The 21,699-nt window shown below is 44.6% G+C and overlaps 2 protein-coding genes across 9 annotated transcripts in view; one reads left to right on the top strand and one right to left on the bottom strand.

Moving 5' to 3' along the window:
• DEK (DEK proto-oncogene) overlaps positions 1-21,699 on the top strand; it is a 623,200-nt gene that overhangs the window by 486,559 nt on the left and 114,942 nt on the right. The gene's annotated exons all lie outside the window — the stretch shown is intronic.
• The window catches only part of RNF144B (ring finger protein 144B), a 107,058-nt gene continuing 95,009 nt past the window's right edge, over positions 9,651-21,699 (bottom strand). For 3 of the 8 annotated variants that reach the window (XM_051799246.1, XM_051799244.1, XM_051799245.1), the window contains exon 9: positions 9,655-12,699. Coding sequence is in view for 3 of the 8 variants with exons in the window: in XM_051799250.1 (XP_051655210.1) it covers positions 14,568-14,708; positions 14,909-14,998; positions 16,706-16,850; positions 17,673-17,877 (581 nt within the window). In the remaining 5 variants the exon portion in view is untranslated. Of the gene's footprint in view, positions 12,700-14,276; positions 14,709-14,908; positions 14,999-16,705; positions 16,851-17,672; positions 17,878-21,699 lie in introns of those variants that run through there. The other 5 variants (XM_051799250.1, XM_051799248.1, XM_051799251.1 and 2 more) reach the window with 5 other exon arrangements.

A 21,699-nucleotide genomic window follows, 5' to 3' on the forward strand; every position in this document is an offset into this window, starting at 1 on the left:
CATAATAAAAAATTACATACTTTTAAAACAAACTCTGCTTGAGGAGTTCCAGCCCAAATGGCTGATAAGAGATGACTGGCTGAAACTTTAAGCCTGTGATTTATGCTGCCTTAGCAGCCAACACTCAGCCTGGGGGCATTAAGTTTGATACAAAAACTCCAGCTATCTCACTTAGGTTTCTTGTCCAACTTATATATTCTTGCATTTTTTCAAGACAGAGACAGGCCAATTTTGTTTTAATCCATCTATTTAATTGAAACAATGTCAGAGGATTATATATATACATTTTATATATATATATATAAATATATATATATATATTTATTATAAATATATTATATATATATTTACCTGTGTGCTTACACATATACACCCAAACTCCAAAAGACACACACAGTTTTCTGCCTGCCATGCAAGTAAAGCAAAGCACTTTCTCGGATGTTTTTTGTTAGTTTTACATGATGTTTTGAAGGCCCAGTGTTGGTCCTGATGCAGCTGGCTGTGAAGCTAATCTGAATGTTTTCCATGTGCATGGTTCCTAACATAAGGAAAGGCTGTGAATGGGAGTTTGTACTTAATATAATAATTCCCTTTTTAACTCTGCCTCAAATGTGACTTCACTGGAGTCAGCTTCCAATTTGAATTTTGGGTTCATTGAAGTCAGTTGGTCATTTTTATGTCATCAGACATGTTGGTGGGACAGAGGTCAAGAATTTGAGTGTGAACTCTGCTAGGTCCTGCCCCCCGACCTTTATTCTAGCAAAAGGTAAAAAGTAACACAGGACAGCTCTGGAAATGTAAGGCACCTGAATCCTTTGAAAGGAAGATATTGCAAATATTAGGGGTTGATATCACAACATAAGAGACCCGTGAACTATGCTATAATAAGTTTGTGGTATGTGCTGCTGCTCTTACTATGCCCTGAGCTCAATTATTTATGGCTTTGTTACACCATGATTTTGGGAAAGACATTGCATCTTGGTTTGGCAACTCCAAATGATGAAGATTTCACCATACTGCCCAGGCAAACTGTTCCAAGAGTTAAACACTCTCCTGGTTATGAACTGTGTCCATTTTATAGTCTACACATGAAGCACATGCATTGGAAAATGCTCCATGAGAAACAGTCTTTTCCATTCATAACTTGCCATTATTAAACCCTTTGGGTGGTACATGTCCAGGATCTGATGTTTGTGGGCTATATTCCTCCAGACTGCCTCACGGGATAAGACAAAGTGCAAAATCCTTCCTGCAGAGTGCGTCTTGGTCTTCAAGTGTGACCAATGACCTCTTCAGTGCTACAGAGGATACGCTCACCTCTCCTACAGCACCCAAAATTCTACAGTGTTCCAGAATTGAAGCCCAGATGTGGTGTGCCCAGATGTTTCACCAGGCTGTCCTCATGATGGGAGCAGCAAAGGAGGGATGTACTGGCCACCAGGAAATGGCTAGGCCCAGCTCTGCTGCCTCCACACTGCATCCTCCTCAGCCACGAGCCCAAAAGCTTGCAGGAACATCTCCCATGCTTCCTATTGGGTACAAATCAGGGCAAAACAGGAGCTCATCAAACCTGGATGGATCTTATTAGTTACGTTGTGCCATGGTACATGCCAGAGAAGGAAAAGTTCAGCCTGTGTGCATGTAGCAGGGGTAGAAATGGCATGTGTCACCACACAGCAGCGTGGGAAAGCCATTCACCTCATGAAAGTCACTCCTCTGCTTTTTGTGTACCTTTCACCACCTTAGTCTCAATTGCACCCCTCCAGGAGTTTTTTGACTTTGACTCTGTCCAATTTTGTGCCTCCCCAATTTTACAAGAGTGTAGCAAACCTATCATGGCAAAGATAGATTCATCTTCAGAGTGAGAAAGTACTACACCACCATCCCCTCATAAGGCTGGTTGACTCATCAGCAGCCCCAAGTCACCACTCACGTCCCCACCTGAGTGCAGCATCAGCTCCTCTGAGTCACACACGCATCACCTTCCTGTGTCCAAACAAACTTCCAGGCTCAAATGAAGGGGATTGTCATCTCTAATTCCCTTGTAATAGTCTTTAAAACATTATAGATTGATAAATAGTCACCACCTTTTTAAGACTATTGCACATTTGTTCTCTTTTTAACAAGAGATCATTAACCTTGTTTTAAAAATACACAGGTTGGAGAGCAGTAGTTTGAGTATTCTGTTCCTGTTTGGCTACTCTCACTGCCCTTGGTGCCAACCGTTTACATCCTATCAAGGATTTAAACTCTTCTGGGATGATGGCAAGGTTTTCCTGATGGCTGAAAGCAAGGGTCACTCTAAGTAATTACTGTGACTGCCCCCAAAGACTCCAGCAGCAGAAATGATTTATCGTTGTTGGCACCATGGGTCCCTGAAGTGCCAGGGAACAAAGAGGACTGGAGGAATGGTAGTGGGACACCTGCAGTATTTCTAGGCATCCTGCTTTCATCAGCTTAAGACCTCATAATGGCCTTCCCTGCAAAGCTTCAGTCTGGGAGGAGGGCACAGAAAAAGGGAATATAAGGAAAAGTCATTTTGTAATACACTGTTTCCATCACTGCTCTTGCAAGAAGCTGTTTGGAGGTGGAGGGAAGAAGCCTGTTAGGTGATAAAAGGATGCAAAGATGATTCTTGCCATGGGTATTTAGGGACACCGTAGAAAGGTTTGCATACCTATGACATACTGTACTGGAACGAACAGGCCAGAGCAGCAGCACACAAAAAGAAGCTCCGAAAAAACTTCCAAAAATGTTTCCAAGGGAAAAATATTATCCTCATCATGTTACAATTTTAGAAGTAGTAAATGTTTAATAGTGATATCTTGGCCTAATCAAAATCCACAGAAGCTTCTTTGACTTCTGTAAAAAATGCACAGATTTTCACCTGGAAGCATGAAAAGAGTCCAGTTTTAAAAGTTAAGATTAATTGCAATCTTATTCATGTCCTAAAGCTGGGAGGGCCAAAATTTCTGTGATCCTAATAAACCACCTTAAACGATCCATTGATGCCTTGTTCGCCTGCCTTGTTAGGTCTGCCCTACACCTGTCTATAGGAAAAAAAATAAAGTCTTATGGGTCATGGTCCATCATTATTAAGTGAGTCTGAAGTATTGGAAAGTTCAAAACTAAAGGTCTTTTCCACAATACAATGAGATCATTCCAGATTCCTCAGCAAAGTTTTCATCGGGGGCTCCTTGCCATGCCAGTGTACACATCACCAGGGCACCACTACAAGGGAACGAGCACATCCAGGTAAAGCAAACCTGCTCCAAGCCAGAGCAGCAATGCTACGGAGGAAGAAAGACAGCTTTAATTTTGTCTCTACTTTGGGAAATAACCTTACTCAATAACAAATATGCTTCATGACTAATTACCCACGGAAACCTGTCTTGGCGTGCCAGAGCTTCCCACGGTTTTTTCACAGGAGATACAGAAACCAAAGACCGCAGTTTTCCAGGATTATTTCCCTGCCGTTTACCTTTGCCAGTTCAGCGATAAATCCAGGCATTTTTTGACATTTCTAGGTACCCTCGAACGTCACTAGGTGGCAGCAAGAAACTACAGTTGGCAATCAGATTGGCATGTCCACGCTGAAAGTCCTCTGCTTCCCCCCGCCTGCGGGCGGAGGCAGCCTCTGGGGCCTTGGGGACCCACTTTGCCCAGGGATATTAATCTCTTTTACCCGGGACACCTGTCCCTTGGGGTTCAGTTTGATGTCTGCCACAGTCCAGCAGCCTCACAAAGCCAATAGCATCCTTAACACACACAAAGATCGCATAGATAAAGGACAAAGCCTCACAAGTTTCACAACGCAGGAAAGTACGGCCTCTCCAAAAAGCTGGAGGGCTGTTCCCGTTTCCAAAATCTCTTTCTCCCCTTTCATAACCCCTGCCTCACATGGCTTCTTGCGTTCCTAACAGTGAATTTTGTACATCCAGAGGATGCTAGAAAAGCCTTCAGCCACCTGCATCTCCAGCCCATCCCAAATCAGGACCTCCTGCAGGAAATACCTCATCAGAGCATCTTTCCACCGCTGGCCCTCGGTTTCTTTAGTAGATATTTTCTCAAGCTATGTGTACCACAGCAGGGGTCACACACAGTGTCAGACAGCAGAGGATTCTGCACTGTGCTTTCTGAAAACCATCCTCAGTTACCAACCATCTCTCCTTGGCATTGCCTCCCCAATCCAGACTCTTTCCAAGAGGCCCTTCAGCCTTCACTCAGCCCCAGCCATGACCCACTTTCTCCATTTCTTCCTCTCTGATGGAGCAGTTTTCTCACGATGATAATTTGAGGCAGTTTTTCAGGCTGTTCCCGTACACACACTTCTCCTTCAGCTCTAAAGCCTCTATTTCTTTCCCCAGTCTCTCTTTTATTTTCTATCAGACCCACTTCTTTCTCTTTATATAACTGTATTGATTTGCCTCCTGCTGCATAGTCTCATCCCTCTGTCCTACAGAGATACATACCTACAGAGATGCCCTCCTCACCTGCCTGACAGGGTGGAAGGCCAGAGGAAAGTGCATAACTGGAATAACCCATTGGGTTTGTTTCACTCTGTTTTCAGTATTCACTTACAGGCCACAAATACCTTTGGTCACCTGCCTGGCCATACATTATGCAGCATTTCTCTGCACCATATCCCATGGCAACTCTTCTCAAGGGGCAGGAGGGTCACCCATACATCCTGCCTCTGTAAACACATTGGTGTCTCCCATTCAGGGGTAGAATGAGCAACACAGAATAGGATGTTTAAAATATATGACAACAGGCTCAAACTCTCCCGTGGCACAAGAAGTAGGAGCAAGGAGGCTGCTGACAGGTTTGCTTTCTCCACTTTTATTTCCCACATACAGACACCCACCTGTGCAGCCTCTCAAACTATTCACCCTTCGTGAGCCTCTCAAAGCAATGACAACCAGCGGCTATCTTGGGAGATTATTTTAGGGGCCTTGAAGTACTGCTTGAGAGAAGCTGAGAAGGTTGTACTGGGGTACATCATCTGTCATGCTCCATGCTCGTTACTCCTTTAGGTGAAGATGACAGTACAGGATTGAGGTGAATCCTTGGTCTACAACAACACAGTGCCATACAATAGAAAACACATATGCCCTCTATTTACTTCTGCAAGCTGCCTGCCTCTTCCTGAGGGGCCCCAAACTTGTTAGGACAAACCTTGAATCCCTCCTGCACTCAGCCACAGAACCTAAACAGGGACACACAAATCATTTATTCCCCCAGTCTCATACCCAGAATACCCAATTTGCAAATGCCTTACTGGCAGTAGGAAAGATGATGAACACCTCTTACTGGAGGAGGGATGAGATCTGATTGACAGCCAAAGCTCCAGTTAGAATTCCCCTTTGACATCAAATGCATTTAGTGTCATGTACACCTAATCACCCAGTTCTGTCCTCTTCCCAACACCCAACTCCTGACACCTGTGCAAGAGCAGCCCAAATCTGAGGAAACTCCACATCTCATCTCTCCTCTGCAGCCTGCTCTGCCACAGGTGCCTGGAGGAGGAACCAATACCTGCACTAGCAACCTCCTGCAGCCAGGACATACCTGGGCAGTGCTAGGGTGTGAATGGGGAAGTTCAGCATCCCTGAGCTAGAGTTCCAGTCCCATGGTAGGCAGTGAGTATGTTAGAGCTGTCAGTGCTGCTAACAACCTGAAAGATTCAGAAGACTGTAGACTTGTACTGTGTACCTTAAAGCTACATAAACTTAAAGCAGCTAGCTAAATTGACTTCCCTCTCCCTTCTTTGCTAACAATGCCCAGGTTCCTTCCTTCACTGCAGTGTGTTTCTAAAGACTGGGAAAGGGGGGAAATATAGTAAAGCGAAAATAAGGAGTCCTTTCATACTGTCTATGTGTGCTTCTCCCTCCTTGTTAAGGCTGATTTTCTCCTCTCTGGTAAAGCTGCTCCTTCAAAACACACTCTCTGACCTTTGATGCCACACTCAGTCCTAGCTGGTCTGCTGCTGTATCCTTCACTGTGGCATTTTCAGATGATTCTGTTCAAAGAGGGTCCCATTTCCCTCAGGGGCTGCATTTCACCTGTCTCAACTCTTCTTCCTAGCATTTAATCCAACCTGCTGCACCACTGCCCCACTGATACTAGCTAGTAACAACCAATCTTCAGCCTCACGATTCAGTCCAACAGCAGTCCCAGCAAACCCTCACAGGCAGCAGAAAGTAATCACTGGCATTTCCAGACCCTCCAAAGCCCCTGCCAAGAAGAAAATGGAACTGTTAGCAGTAAAAGGGTAGCTCTACTTTCTAGTGCCTACCCAGAGATAAATAGGTACTAATTTTCTAAAAGGCAAGGTACTGGTTATCTTTATCAACTCCATTTAGCAGCTGCTGGGGAGATCACTCCACAGTGGCTGCTTCTCCTGTTTGAGAGCACTCATGCAGCTTTGGCTGTAAAATGGTACTTGGCTGAAACATCTGGATTAGTCGTCTGTTTTTTTCCACAGGAGGGCAGCTGCCTGGCAGAGAGGCAAGAACATCAATGATCCCCCCTAACCCTACCCCTTGCCATTGCTTTGGGTCATGCATGCAAAAAGGGGAAAAGCAGCAAAGTCCCTGGAGAGCTCTTAGGTACACAAGGGAAAGCCAGGTTATTTCCAAACTTGCAAAGGCTCTGTTGCTGTAATTAATAGTGAAATTCCCTATACAGAGAAGTGTCTGAAGTATCTCAGAGACATCCTTTAACTTCTGTGAAAAGCAATGAACTCTATTTTCCTCCCACAGAGCCTCACACATCACAGCTGAAGTGCACAGCAATTCATGGTAAAAGCCCTATCTCAGTTAATGGGAAGTTGCATCACCCCAGCAACTAAAACCATGTTTGGATGTGTCACGTTATGGCATTTGGAGAATGTAACCTACTTCCACTGGCTGAATTTTCTCTTGTTTGCAAAGAATCGCCCACTGCAGCACAACCAGGGAGTGGAGCAGAAGTTGCACTCAGCTGTGTTGCAAGTTGGTATTTAACCTCCCCATAGCTGCAAAGGGGAAATTGCTGTGACTGAATCCATGTAGGGCCAAACCTCACTAGTTTATCCCATTTCTATTCCCTCCCTTGTTAAAGATCAGGAAACAGAGAGATGGACACAATCTGGCAGCCTGCATGACCCCTTCCCTCCTGCCCATCTCTTGCCAGATGTGTGGAGCTGGTGCTTGGTGAGTCAGAAGCTGTGGGGTGCCCCATTAGTCAGGCAGCAAGCCCACAGGCATGCTTCAATTTCCTCTGCAACCCATGTAAAACCCTTATGCTCACTGTGGACAGCCTCCAGACATGGCCCAGATGTGGCTGAGTGCACAAGTGTGATGGGACTACACCTCTGAGAAAGGGTGTCCTACATTCTGGAGCAGGAATACATCTCTGCCAAGTGTCTCAGTTTCACCCTTCCTTAAGGCTGCACATGAGAGGTTTTGGGGAAATGGAGGAGGAGAACAGGAAGAGACAAGGACATTAGTACGGCTTCCCATGATTGTTCAAGATTTCACAAGGATGCTCAAGTCAGGTGCCTACAAGTCTTTTGTAGCAGACTCCCTTCTATAGAGTCAAGTCAAGGAAGCTGTGCCCTCCTGAAGCCTCAATACAGGCTCTAAAAATTCCCTGAAGAGGTTGGAAAAGGGGGAAAAGTTTAAACACGGCTGTTCAAGATGCCAGCTCAGAGCTCTGTCCCACCCCTGTGCTGGATTCACTAGGCAAAGGCAGGACCTCATGTGACATTCTGTCACAGCAGGGCAGAACGGCCTCCACACACTGTGCGTCTGTGGGTAGCTGTACCTATCTCATGCCCTATGGAGCCTGCACCAACACCTAGCTCAGCAATACATGCAGGTTTCCACAGGGTAATACATGCCATAGTCCTCCAAAGTTTGCCAGTGCACCCATATCAACTATTTCCCATTAGAGACTGGGCAATATTCAAAAAAAGCCTCTAAATCACTTTGTGAAATCAACTGGCCACAATCCCACATTGTTTTTTTGCCTTTGAGCCAGACAATTATTGTAACCTGCTTTTTGCTTCCTGGTAGCTATTTTACCTGTCCACCCATATAATCTCTCTAGAAGCAACTCTACAAGTTGCTTCCATGCCAGGACACAGGCAGGAGATTCAGAGCAAGAAGCACAGCCAGCAATCGATACCTCTCTGCAGCATTTCTGGCAGCTCCATTGCTTCCCAGAAACCGAGGTGATGTAGCATAACCTGCAATAACACTGTAATGATGGGTATGGTGGGCAAGGAAACACCTTAGAAGTCCAAGACAAATCTCTCTGACACTCATCACTGTTTCCCTCTTGCTCACCTTTCTCTCTTCCCACACTCACTCCCTCCATTGTGCAAAGTCACTGGTGAGCAGTGGCTGGTCTGGCACTGCTGCTGCTCTCCTCTCACACATCATCCTCTCTGTGCTCCTCAGGGATGAAAGCAGGGTGGTGGGCTGTGTTTCACCTTAGGGCTATCTGCATTTGACTCAATATTACCAACATAGCCCAGAGATGCACGAAATGGAGCCCATGGATTTACTGCGGGTACTGCAACAGTAAATGGCAGAATCCTGGATGAAGCACTTGTTTTTTGTTCATCTCCTTTTCCCAGCTTGGACTTGTACATCTTTCCCTCACTGCTTTCCCAAAGCACATAATGTAAGAGAAACACAAAGAATACAGCATGGTTTCTAGTTAAACCCTGTTTAAAAATAAATGGTATCTTTCCTTTTAGTACATTAGCATCCATTTTTTAAAACAAATCTTGGAGAGGAAGCTATTATACAGATGCTGCTTGATGCAGTCCACAGGGTACAAAGCAACCTCTCCTTCCTCTGTCTTTCCAGGCCATGGGAATGTTACAGCACAGCAGCAACCCCAGCAGGCCCACATCAGTGTCATCTTTACAGGAACCTTTGGATGTGCAAAATCCCGTAACAAGAGGCAGAGGGCACAACTTGAACCAAAATCACTGCCATTTCAAAGAATGAGTTGGGGCCAGGGGGAAAATAATGATGGTGACACATGATTTGTGTCTTCATCTTTCCCCCAGCAAGTGCCTCCATCCTCCTGCAGTAAAGCAATGTCCTTCATAGTGCCAGCACCTTATCATCCCAGGCTTCTCCAGGACTTGGACAGCTGCCACGTATTTTAGTCTCACATGCATCGGAGCATAATCATGTCTGGGAAGAAACTGGTCACTTCAGGTGTTCGAGATCCCCATGTGCATATAAATGTATAGCTAAATAATGGCAATTATATAAAATTACACTTTGTATGATTTTATAATGATAAGTTATGAGTAATGGGGTTTATAACAAAACCATTGCCGAGGTCTTATGTAATCCTGGTCACCCCTGGTGCTAATTCCTCCAGGGTGACCTCAGCTCAACAGTTACACAGACTGACAGAAAGCCTTGGGTCTGAGAGGAACTTGCCTTCCCAGAGGAGTGGAAGTTGGATCACAGAGTTATTTGCTGCTCCTGTACAAATCAGTCTGGGGAAGAAGAGGTGAGTTGCAGGAACTTGCCTTCCCAGAGGAGTGGAAGTTGGATCACAGAGTTATTTGCTGCTCCTGTACAAATCAGTCTGGGGAAGAAGAGGTGAGTTGCAGACATAGTTCTCTGCCAGGGTACATATAAGGGGGAAACACACTTCCCTGTAGGGCACTATCACAGCCTGTGCTGGAGAAGCCCTTCTAGATACTTAGAGCTGCAACCCCCCTACACAAGCTCCAGGATGCCCTGGAGTTACTCAGGAGTGAAGGTGTTCATTGTTCATGGTTGGGTCTGGCCATGCCACAGTAACACCCTAAATATATGGGCACAGCACAAGGAGGTAGAAGGTAGGCTTGGGAAGGAATGGTGGCACCACCCTTCATCCCCTTGGGTGGTATCAGCAACAGAGGAGGCTGCTGGAGGGAGGCAGGCATGCAATCTCATCAATCTCTTTGCCCAAAGTCATACAGGGCTCTTCTCCTGCAGAGTTGTTGTCCCACAGAAGTTTAAGCATGGGCACAAACTTGGCACAGACCATACTGCCTGCAGTGGGACACACACGAACACATAACACTAAGCACAACCACAGGCCCAGGCCTGAGGCCATCCAAACCCAAGCCACAGCTGAGAAGTGTGACCAAAATCCTTAGAGGGATTATGAACCACCAGAAGCTTAGTACCAGGATTTTGCTTTTAATTAACTAAAAAGTACATTCTTGATTCTTGCCGAGTTACCCCCCATTGTTTACATACATGCTCTCTTCTTTGAATTCTTTTTATTGATCCCATATGCCTCAGCTCTGGCAGCTGGACCAAGTCATCTTACCAAAATTTAAATAAAAATAATGTAGGCTTTCCATGAAAATGCTGCAGAAGAAAAATATACATTGATTGATATTCCCCTCGATATTAATGGTATCTCTGAACCCTCTGTATTTTCTCTTTGCCGTCAGGCATTGTAGTTTTGTTTTGTATTATATCCTATTCAGGGTGTAAAAAAGTCAAGATTTAAGCTAGTGAACAATGCAAAGGGGTAAGATGACTCAAAGGTACCAGTTCAGGCTGTGTTCAAATATTCCTCTCCTAAGGTTTGTTTTATATATAAGGGCAGTCAGGACAGTTGATATAAATTCATGACAAATGTGAATTTGAAGTACAGAAATTAAATTAAAGAACCGTTATTCTTTTAAAAATAACCTTCACATGCAGAGTGTAGTTTATCTAAAAAGTAATACTTTAAAAGCCATGATAGACCAACTGTCCCAAGTTGCAGGATATACCTGGCAAATTCTGAAACAATGTTTCTCTTTTACACATACATTCCAGGAGTATTTCCCATTGGAAATCCAAGGAAGGATACAAACAAATGCATTACAAAGGCAGGGTCACTGAAATTGAACAGGCCTGGTATTGGAGACTTGGACTGGGAGTCATGATGGGATAGTAGGAGACAACTTGAATGGAGAAGTGGGAACAAGAAACTTAGGCAAAGTTAGGGTAAAGAAACTTTGAGTAAAGAATCTAGGAAGGGAGATAGAAAGGCAAGGAGGGAGACTCTGACTTGAGCTTAGCAGGGAAAAGGCATGGAGATTTGAACAAATATGAAAAGTCCAAAGCAGGCTTAGCAGTTAAGGAATCTAGAACTACAGAAGAGATGGCAAAGATGAATGAGGACAGGAGCATAATACAGACTGATGAACAAAAATGGTCCTTTTTGAATGGGTAAAGGAATCTTTGTCTGCCAGCGTACACTCTTCTTCACCAGAAGGCCATTCCAGAGGATTGCCGTTTTTTGCAGAGAGATCAGGGGCATTGCTGCCCACAGGGGCAGCAGCGGCACCGCTCGTAGTGGCCGTGGAACTGTACAGAGAAGAACAGGAGGTTGTGGACTCCATCCAGGTCCTTGGCAGCCCCAAAGAGGTAACTGTGGCCAGTCAGACGGTGGCTGTGCCAGCATCTGCTGGGAGGGCCTCTGCTGCTGGGCTGCTGGAGGGGTGCTGCCTGTGCAGAGCTTTCCAGCCCTGGTGAGTTGTCCAGGCCCACAGCAGCCAAAGCTGGCTGAGCCAGCCCAGAGCCACCATGCTACTCCCAACCTCATAGGGAACACCACCTCCCACCTGCCCAGGCAACGCCTCCAGGCACCACAAGCCATGTGGGACTGGCCCAGGCCATGCTGTTGTCGAGGCAGCCCTGCTGACAGCGCTCTGCCTTGCAGTGGCAGTGCAACTGTAGCACAGATCTTCTCTGGTCCCAAGGTTACATGCAGGATATTATGGGTATTCTCTGTCTTTCTCTGGGTAGACTGGTTGCCCAGGAGTCCCAGCTCTTCTTCTTCAGAAAGCAGCTCCATCTCTGACTCGGCTGTGAGTTACCAGAAAAGGACTTGATCCTCTGCCACGAGCCCTGCAGACTCTTCCAGTATCTCACTACTATGCTTGCACTTGCACTACTTCCCCAGTGGCAGTAGCAGTTTAAGCTGGATGATTTGGATGACGATTTGGATCATGACTTCAACATCAACGAAGACCTTCCAAGACTCCCAGCCTCCCAGGTGGCTGAGGGCGTCCCCATGCTGTCAGGGACACCAGACCTGGTGAGCAGGGTGGTGTCAGGGACAGCCATGTTGGCATCCAGGGATGTGGGGCTGGAGTCAGGTGTTGGGGGGATTGCTCCAAACACCCTTGCTGCCATCCTGGAGCCTGGTGGCTGACTCGGGAGCTTTCCAGGCATGGATCTTATAAAAAAAAAACAAACTCTGTCTTTCATACAGGCAGGAAAAATGGAGTCCTGATGACTTCAAATCTGTAGCAAAAACCCTCACCAGGCACCTAACCTGGCAATGGCAATAAGGTATGCTCCATAGGAATTAGCCTCTGATGGGGAACTAAATGCACTTAAATCAAGCACTTAAAAATAAACTGAATGGTGTTGTTTTCCCAGGCTTTACAGCTAGGCATGTGTGCCATGCTGTTAGGAAATACTGTTCTTCAAACCGTTTAAACAAATTCCCACTCTATGGAGAGATCTGCATTAGCTTTAGAAAACACGGAAAGAATCAAAAAAGGTCAAACATGTCCATTACTGGATTCTGGGCAAGACAGCTGCCTTCAGTTGCATTTCTTTAACAGAGGGAAGAACTTGACTGGTTCATTAACACAACAGCAGTAATGAAAAAAATACCAGACACCTTTGTCCCATTAGGCATTTTAGCAAAAACAGGCCAAAGGAAAGAGGGAGAGGACAAGGAAAGAAAGTAGACTAGCAGAGGGTGTGTTGGTCATGGGTAAGGTCACAAAACATGAAAAACCCACAGATTTTAACATACAGAGGACATTGGGGCATTGCAAGGCTGGTTATGGTTAAAGAGACCGTACAGCTCCTACATCTTTGTCCTTGAGGCTTCATTAAAGTAAGACTCACAACTCCAAGTCCATCAATCAAATGGAAATGACAGTAGTGCTGTAAAAACATAGGTAGAAAAATAGTGCAAAGCCAAGGGTTGGACACTCTATAATCTGTCACAAGTACCCCAAAGCACTACCATTAGTGCTCTTAAAGAAAACACACACAGAAAACATTCTTTATTTATTATAAATGGCAGTTGTCTGCATTGCACTCTCTATTTAGAATGTACTGATTACCTTTGTGCTTCCCTTCAAAGCCGTGGAGGAAGAATAAATAGAGCCTTTCACACTGGTGAGCACTGCCTGCCCTCCAGTCAGGACTGGTAGCAAAGTCAGACAGCATTTATAAAAGAAATCAATTAAAAAGGAAAACAGACAGCATCATTTAAGGCCTTTGTCCTTGCTTGTCTGCTCAGCAGACCACACTTTCTTCTTAAAACAAGAACACCTACCACTTTTGTGACAGTAACCAGAGAGCAGAGTGAAACAAAAAAAAGGTCACATTTCCAGCTGCCAAGAAGGCAAAGTTCCTGGGGCTCAGCCAAGCACAACAGCTCAGACACTCTTCGCAGCACTCTTCAGGTGACCTGCACTGTGTGCCTGGAGAAGGGCAGCCTGGCAGAGTGGGAGCCCAACACAACACTCAGGCTGAGCATCTCATTTAAACCTTGCAGCCCTTAAGGAAAGGGGTTTGGAGTTACAACCAATTACACAGAGCAAACTCGCATCTGTTCCCACAGATATAAAATGCACAGGCAGGAGTGCAGAACAAAAGCACCACCAGCCCCAGTTGTGAGGAGCAGCAGCCAATAAGGAAATAAACTCCAGGGAGCAGAGCCTGATCTCAGCTACTCCTGAGCAAGCCTGGAGTAACTCCAGCTCTTTCAGTGAACTTATACAAGTGTAACTGATACCAGGGTCTGAATCAGTGTAGTGGGTTGACCCTGGCCGGATGCCAGGTATCCACTAAAGCCACTCTCTCACTCTCCCTATGCAACTGGACAGAGGAAAGAAAAAAAAACAGCTAAGAATTCATGAGTAGAGATAAGAGCTGGGAGAGGTTACTTACTGATTACCTTTATTGATTTCAATCCTGAAAGAAATGCCATGGCAGCCAATTGACAGGGAACTACCAAACCCCTTTTCTTAATGGTTTGTTACCTTTAACAGGACACAAGCTACCAGGCAGAAGAATCTAATCAGGCTTTTCCCTCTCCCTCTTTCGCAAAATACCCAGAACTTTCTGAGAAATCTGAGTGTCACCAAGAACCAACAGAAAGCACAACAGTAATGACTGGGTCTGCAAAGGCAGTGTAACGCTGCAGGATCAAGTAATGTGCAGCTGATGGAAAATGGGAAAGTTCCAGTAGTCTTGGAAGGTGTCTCATATTTATGGTATGAACTAGTGAATGGTGTCCTGGTTTCCTTTTCAGGAAGCAAAAGCCCACACCATACGTACTGCACAATAATCTAGATCTTTCCCACACTCGGATTTGTTAGTGATAGAATAGCCTGTAAAGAATAGGCACTTATCCCAAGAATTGGCAGACAAAAAGGAGCATTATTTGGGAGGTGTGGCACCAAAATACAACCAGTGTGCTTTCTCACATACATATGCTGTACGGGTGCAGACTCAAACAGACACAGAGTTTTAGGTTGTTGGAGGACTGTGGTTTTTCTTTTTGCTCCGGCAAGATTTGCAAAGGCAGCAGATGATGCATGGAGATGCCACGAGCAGCAAGGGAGAGGTCACCAGTGCTATGATACCAAGTCCAACAAGGATCCCCACAACCTGAAAGACAGGAGGGTGAAAAACAGGTATTGAGCTAATGTGGAAAATAAAGGACATGTGTGCACGCATAAGCATAGCATAGGTCACAAAAAAGATAGATGAAAAAAACCAAAAATAATCCTCTTGGTCCTTCCCTGAAGGGTAAAATCTCTTTGCTTCATGTGTGCATGAGAGCTCTGCCCAGCTGGCTAGGAACACACCTGAGTTCTGTTCCACATCACTGAAGCCCGTGAGTGGCCGAGCTTGTTTCTGCAAGGGCCTCTGTCATAATGGCGTAAGAAGATATCGTTCTGAAAAACAGAAGGAGAAGCTCTAAGAGCAGGTTATGGTACTGCAGGGAGTGGTTCAAGACCAGACTGGAAACACAACCTTCCTGACACTGCTTTAAAATTGCCAGCTGCCAGCAGACAAGTTCACCTGTCTTCTAAATAATTACCTAGACAAACTTCTCGTAGTTTCAAAAATTGGTGTATGTTTGGCACCTCAGCTGTCAGCCAGCATCTTTCCTCCCCCACTTTTAAAAAGCATATGTCTCTGAGTTGCACCTATTGCACAAGAACCTGGTCTGTAATTTAATGATAATAAAGGGGCCTGAAAACATCAAATATCTCTGAAAACTGGCAAGGTGAGGGAGGGGTCATCTCCCTGAGGTGCTTCTGCTTGCTGTTCTCCTGCTCTACTTACGCTTCATAGTCATTTTCTTCCTAGACTTAACTGGAAAATTTAAAAAGTAGAAAAATCCTCTTTCCCTTCTCTTTTCTCATTAAGACTTACTAAATTACCAAATTTTCAGAAGGTGACTCACACCCTCCACTACCCTCCCTTAGCCAGCTGTGCTGTAAGGTGATGCTGCTTCCCCTTTCACTTTTCAGCCCTACTCTCGGCCTTTACACCTATTGCCTTCATCTATGCCCCAAGTTCCTGTAACCCTGCACATTTAGAAAAACCACATTTGAATCCCACAACTACAGTTGCTTTTCCTCTTTCTCTCTTTGAACTGACAAAAACTCAAAAAGGGCGTAGCTGCAGAGCTGTGACAATCTGACAGTCTTCCACTTCAGCACAGTGTTAAGCAATCACCCTGTACTGTATGTACTCTGAAGCAAGCTGGAAGACTCACGTTGAAAAAGCATGCTCACCCACACAGAAATGGGACACAAGACTAAGTGAAACCTGTTTAGCATGACGACTAAAGGAAGGATGAAGAATGAGGAAGTCTCCTTGCTTGCTGGCTGCAACAGGAGTTGCAGGACAAAAAAGAGGACAAGAAAAGCCATGCAGCACATAACATTTTGTTTCAAGTGCTTGGTAAAGTCCCTTTCACACTCCCACAGTTATTAGTGATGTCTGTGCCAAAAAGGCAAACTGCCATAAACACGAGCACATTATTTCCAGGACTCTTAATCCTGCTAGGAAACTTGAAGTCCACACGAGTTGAGACTAGTTTGCAACTCTTGAGAAACCAACAGGCATTTCACAATTCAGGATCATAATCCAACATTTTTATCCTCAAGCTTCCCAACCAACCAGTCTCTTCAGCAAACACAGTCCATGACCTCTTAAGCACTCTACCATGGAAAAACCCACTTCACCCAGTATCATACCAGTTTTTGGACGGGCTGTGTCCTTTGTTGTTGAAACAGGTGGAAGACACTTATTTTCCCTCACTCTCAAGCAAATGGGTTTTAACTACTGGAAGAGGGAACAAGAGCAAGGTGTTGCTCAAAGGAACCTCCAGAAAGCAACCAGTCCATCTCATTTCCCTCAAAGAACTGGCATGGGACCCACAGATGTGGCTATAACACTTCAGGGGAAAAAAAGGATACTGATACAAATAAAAGCACTGGGTGAAAGATGAGAAAGAAATTGAGTCAGAAGCTGAAGGAAGCCAAGATATTGGCTAGGACAGCAAGGAATTAATGAAGAGCTTGGACAGGGCCTCACACTAAGCCCAATCCCGTTACTCTTTATCTAGGCATTTTTCCTGCAGCACTTACATCCAAATTCTGTAGACAGTACCAGCAAAACGTGTGCTTGCAGTTCTTGCACATCATCTGAGCACAGCCCTCGTTTCGCTCAATATAGATCCGACAAACTGGGCACTGCTTAATTGGTGCCTCTGTCTCTGCTCCAATAAGGGATCTAGAAGAGCAAGGAAACATCACAGTGAAATCTAAATGCAATTACTGTTGATATTCCACTGCCTAAAGTATACTGGGCTTATTTTCCAGAGCATCTAGTGCTGTTGTCTTAATGCACTCAAAGGTGTGAAGCTTCTTATGTTCAGTACCATACATTGACATATACTCACTGCTAGGTGTAAGATATTAATATCACATAAAAGTGGAACTCCATTGCCTTCTTCTTTTATGCTACAGAAAACCAACCCTCGCTACATCCACAAATTAACTACCTATAGCATTACAACTTAGGACTTTGTTACAGACAGCTTGCACAATTCAGTTTACAGGACAGGATTATGCAACTCAAAGCACTGTCCCTGTCTGAACAAAATCAGCTTAAACTCCACCAAAGCCATCAATCAAACCTGGAGAAGAAAAATCACGGCAAGAGCTTTCTGGCAACTCCTTATCCAATGAAGTCTCCAGCAAGCAGAATGCTTAGATTTTATGTCTTTCAGTTCTTGCAAAAAATGATCAAAAACTTTGAACACACAACTAAACAAAATCTGATTCTGAAAATAAAGATGGAGGGCCAGACACATGACATAATCTAAGCACAAAAGTGCTTTCTTTCTGTAGATTAATGAGTTATGCAAGCTTGTCAATAGGTTATTTGCACCTAAGCAAAATGAGCTAAAATCAGGTTTTCCCCAGCGCATGAAATTTACACTCTGTGTAAGAGTTAAGGTTTGTCTACGGAGGGATTTTAGAAATATTAAGCAGGGGCACTGGGACAAAAAGAACCAAAAGAATGTATGGCCTCCACGGACTCCCCTCTTACCCCTGCTCGGTTGGGACTGGAGTAGGTTGGTTTTCCTGGCACAGGTGCTGCAGGTGCCAGGCCTCCTTGCAAGAGGAGCAGAACCTCAGCTGGCAAGCCGGGCACTCCACCGGCACCGGCGCTCTAGGCTCGCTTGCTGCAATGTGGCACACCGTTTGGCAGTCGGCCATGGGGCACCATGTTCTCTGGGGGTCCAAGTGCACTTCTGAAAGGCAACACAGAGAGAAACAAAACTCTTTATACAGCCTCCTTTTCATTCCAGTGACATGTGCCTAGGCATAGGAGACCCAATTCTACAAGCGGGTGTGGAAGCCAAAGCGCTCCACACCCACGCCCACGGGGATTTGAGCCTACTCTTCCTCAGGCAGGTCTGCAGTTGCACTCTGCTAAGGCAGCTGCACTAAAAGCATCACAAGAATAGAAATACACTACACAGAGCATATCTTTGCCTTTTTAGAGGGAGGTCCAAAATATGAACCTAAGTGCTGCTTGCTGACAAGCATGTGCCTTTTGTAACACTAGGGTGTTCCGAGTCTTTCGTAGGTACAAGTCATGCAGTAACTTCTGTGCAAACAGCAGAAGGTCTGTCATTCAACTAATTTCCAGTCACTTTCCATGCCCTATTTACTCCCCTCTATCTGCAAACTCCAATTAATATTCACTGTATGATGTCATCACTCTTTGTCTGGTAGTGAGCTTAGAACAACAGTCAAGATTTGGGGTGGAGGCACTGAGTTACAGTCATCACCACATGGCAGCAAATGATAAGTATTGAGTCTCTCTCTCCCTTCCTCAGCTTTATTCAAGGAATTTGGACTTGCAACAAAAGACCCAGCGGAAACACATTCACTGTTGTTCACTTGCTGCTCAAGTCCGTGAGATGCAGCTGAACACTCACACCCTGCAGAGCCTCCCTAGAAAAGACCTGTTGTGCCTGCAGGAGCTGCCCATCTCTCATCCTTCCCTGGGAGTTCTCTGGTACCACCACTGCGAATAATTAGGTGGAGGGCATGTCTCAGAAGCAGGTGGAAACCCTGACTGTGAGATGGCAAAAGCCATTACAATGTACCTCCAGCAGACAAAATGTTGTCCCTCCTGAAATAAAAGGCTGCACAAGAGCCTCACATACATGTTCTCTGGAAAATTTGGCTGGAACCACAGAAGGATGGTCATCTTCTCTGCTGGCTGCAGGACACACAGGTACTCAGTGCTCTGACTTCAGGTCATTTCTGAGTCTGTGCCAGAGTGCTCCAACAGATGAGGAGAATTTCTATATTCATGTCAAAAATTGTTACCTATAATTTAGGCAGTGCCAGCAAAACAGCTGTACCACCTCCCTTCAACCATTTCATGAATCTAGTTGCATTATTTCCTCTTATTCTTTTGCCCATGTTTTGTTTGCCTCCAAAAACAAACAAAGATTTTGCCTTCCACTGAATGAAAGCAAGAACAAATTAGTTTGCAGCTTCATTTGTGGAGAGAAGAGAGGCATGACCAAACAAGTAATTTGTTCTTTTTACATACTTTTTAAAAGTACTGTCCTAACCGAGCTGAATATCAGTGCTGAATTTATTCTGAACAAACCAGCGGGGGAAAAAATGTACATGCCTGACCAAAATTTTGAGCTGTAGGTGACAACAGTGATATTCTCCTCAGTCTTCATTCTGAAAACATATTCTCAGAGGCAATACACTCAAAACCTTTCAGATAATCTATTGAGGTGAAAAGCCCTCAGTAGGATATCTCACCCAGTTGGAAAATCCTACCTTCGGGTGCTGAATAATTGTAGCTAAGCTGGAAATATTTAATAGTAAATATCCCTTTAATATGTGATGCTCAAAAAACATAGCTGGGATTGTCTCTCATAAGCACTACAGGATGTGGATGTTTGGGAAAACTAAGGAACATGTATTTCTGAAATTGCACGTCAGGGTGTAGCCTTCCTTCAGGTCCTCTGGAAACACAGAGCTGGAGACCCCATTCTGCTGCAAGGACAGGCAGGGCTGAGGGAACAAGGGAAGAGAAAGAAGCAGACTTTTCTTCCTGCAGCCTGCCACACATCCCCCATCTACCGCCTGGAGTAGCTCCAGCTCATCCAAGTTGCTCCTGGTACACCCCTAGTCAAGGTCTCCACCAGATTTTGCAGTGGAGCAGATTTATAGTAGTCCTGTATCCCACCTACAGACAGGGAACACCACCGCTGCCTGCACGTTGCTGCAGCAGCTCTCAGGAGCTAACCCAGAGCCTGCCCCATGCTCTTTAAAAGAATTTTAATTCATTTATTCTTGTGAAAGTAAATAAGAGTCAAGATTCTGATCCCATCTCCTCTACCCTCTTTTATCCTCAAAATTTCCATTAAGCACCTCTGATGTATTCAAATTCTTTCCATAAATTCCCTAAGTTATCTTTTTAAAGGCAGTTAAAGATTACAACAAAATGAGACAATGTCTTTACACTATTTTTTTAATGTTGCACATACTGCATTTTAGAACATTGGAAGAAAAAAAACAAAGTAAACCTTAAAGACAGAAAATAAATACAATTTTTATGAATATATGCAGATAGAGTGCAAAAAATTGCATCTGTAAAACATTTAAATGCTGAATCATACAACAAAAAAAATTTACAAAAGCACTTATTTCTTTATACATGTCAGCTTTCCTCTTATAAACACAAAAATATTTTAACAAATCTTACAAAGATCAAACCCTTTTGCCCTTCACCAGGAGAAAAGTGGTGAAGAAAGTGTATTACCTGGAGGAAAAGAAGAAAAAAAACTCTGATAAACAAATTGTGAAAGCCTAAAGAGGTACCAGGGAAACAACACGTAGACACTGAGGAGGGGTCCATGATCACTGCCAGCTCACCGCAGTGCACAGAAATGCACCTTGGTATCAGACTCAAACACTTTGAACCACATGTATTTAAAACACACACTTTGTCGAGAAATAAGCAATGCTGGAGCACTCAAGAGCTCTCACGAGGTGGCCCTTGGTACCTATGATGCTAATGCCAGCACCATAAATAACAGTTCTGCTTCTTTTCATTCCCAAGCCTTGCCCATTAGGCAAAGCAAATGCTTAGACCAGCTGAGCTCCAAATAGCCCATCTGAATTGAAGTTTCTGTGAAACTGAAACAGCCAGTACCAGAGACTGGAAAACAAAAGGAACAGAGATTTGCTGTGGAATCTGGGGACTTTTAGGGGTGGGTGGGTAGCTATGGAAAGGGCCAGCTTGAGATATGGCCCCTGGTTAAACTCCAGGATACGCTTACTCATGAGAAGATGGCCCAGCATCAAGGTTGTGGTGCAGCACCAGCCCAGCACTACACGTGTTACAGAACTGGTGGCTCTCAAAGCCTCACCCGGATGAGCCCCCTGTGCACCACATCTACCACATGGGCCCCAGAAAGCCATAAAGGCAGCTCAGGCACCTTCCTGAAATTTGAGCAACTTACTGCACGTCCAACCTGTCTGGGATCTCCTGGCACTTGGCCAACAGAAGCTGCAGCTTCTGTTTGGACATCCAGAAGGCACAAGCAAATGATTGAAGTCCTTAATTTTAATCCAAGAAAAAAGAAACCCTCTTGGGAAAAATGAAGACAAATGAGGTCATGTCCTCTAAAAAGATGCTGGACTTTGTCAACCAGTATCATCTTGTATAGCTCAGATCAAGATGGTCAATAAAATTCATTGCCAGGAAACTACCTTTCCTAACAATAGGCATTTGCTCAATTCAAAGAATTAATTAAGGGATCACAAAAATCCCTCTGATATAACTACAAAATAGCAGGAAACATTTACTGTGGACTGCACCAAATCATAGGAATTTACCTTGCCAGGAGCACCATGACCTTCTCCACAGAAATCAGAACAGGGAAGGCTTCCAGTATGAATGCAACTAAAATAAATCTGTCATATGATAAAAGCAATGATATTTCAACCTCAATATTTTGTAATTACTAATTATAAATTATATATGCATTGCATAAATTATAATAATAAATTAAAAAAACACATTGGTTCTG

This window comes from Manacus candei, unplaced genomic scaffold (assembly GCF_025592945.1).
Source record: "Manacus candei isolate 608988 ecotype Guabito, Panama unplaced genomic scaffold, ASM2559294v1 h1tg000049l, whole genome shotgun sequence".
NCBI classification, from domain to species: Eukaryota; Metazoa; Chordata; class Aves; order Passeriformes; family Pipridae; genus Manacus; species Manacus candei.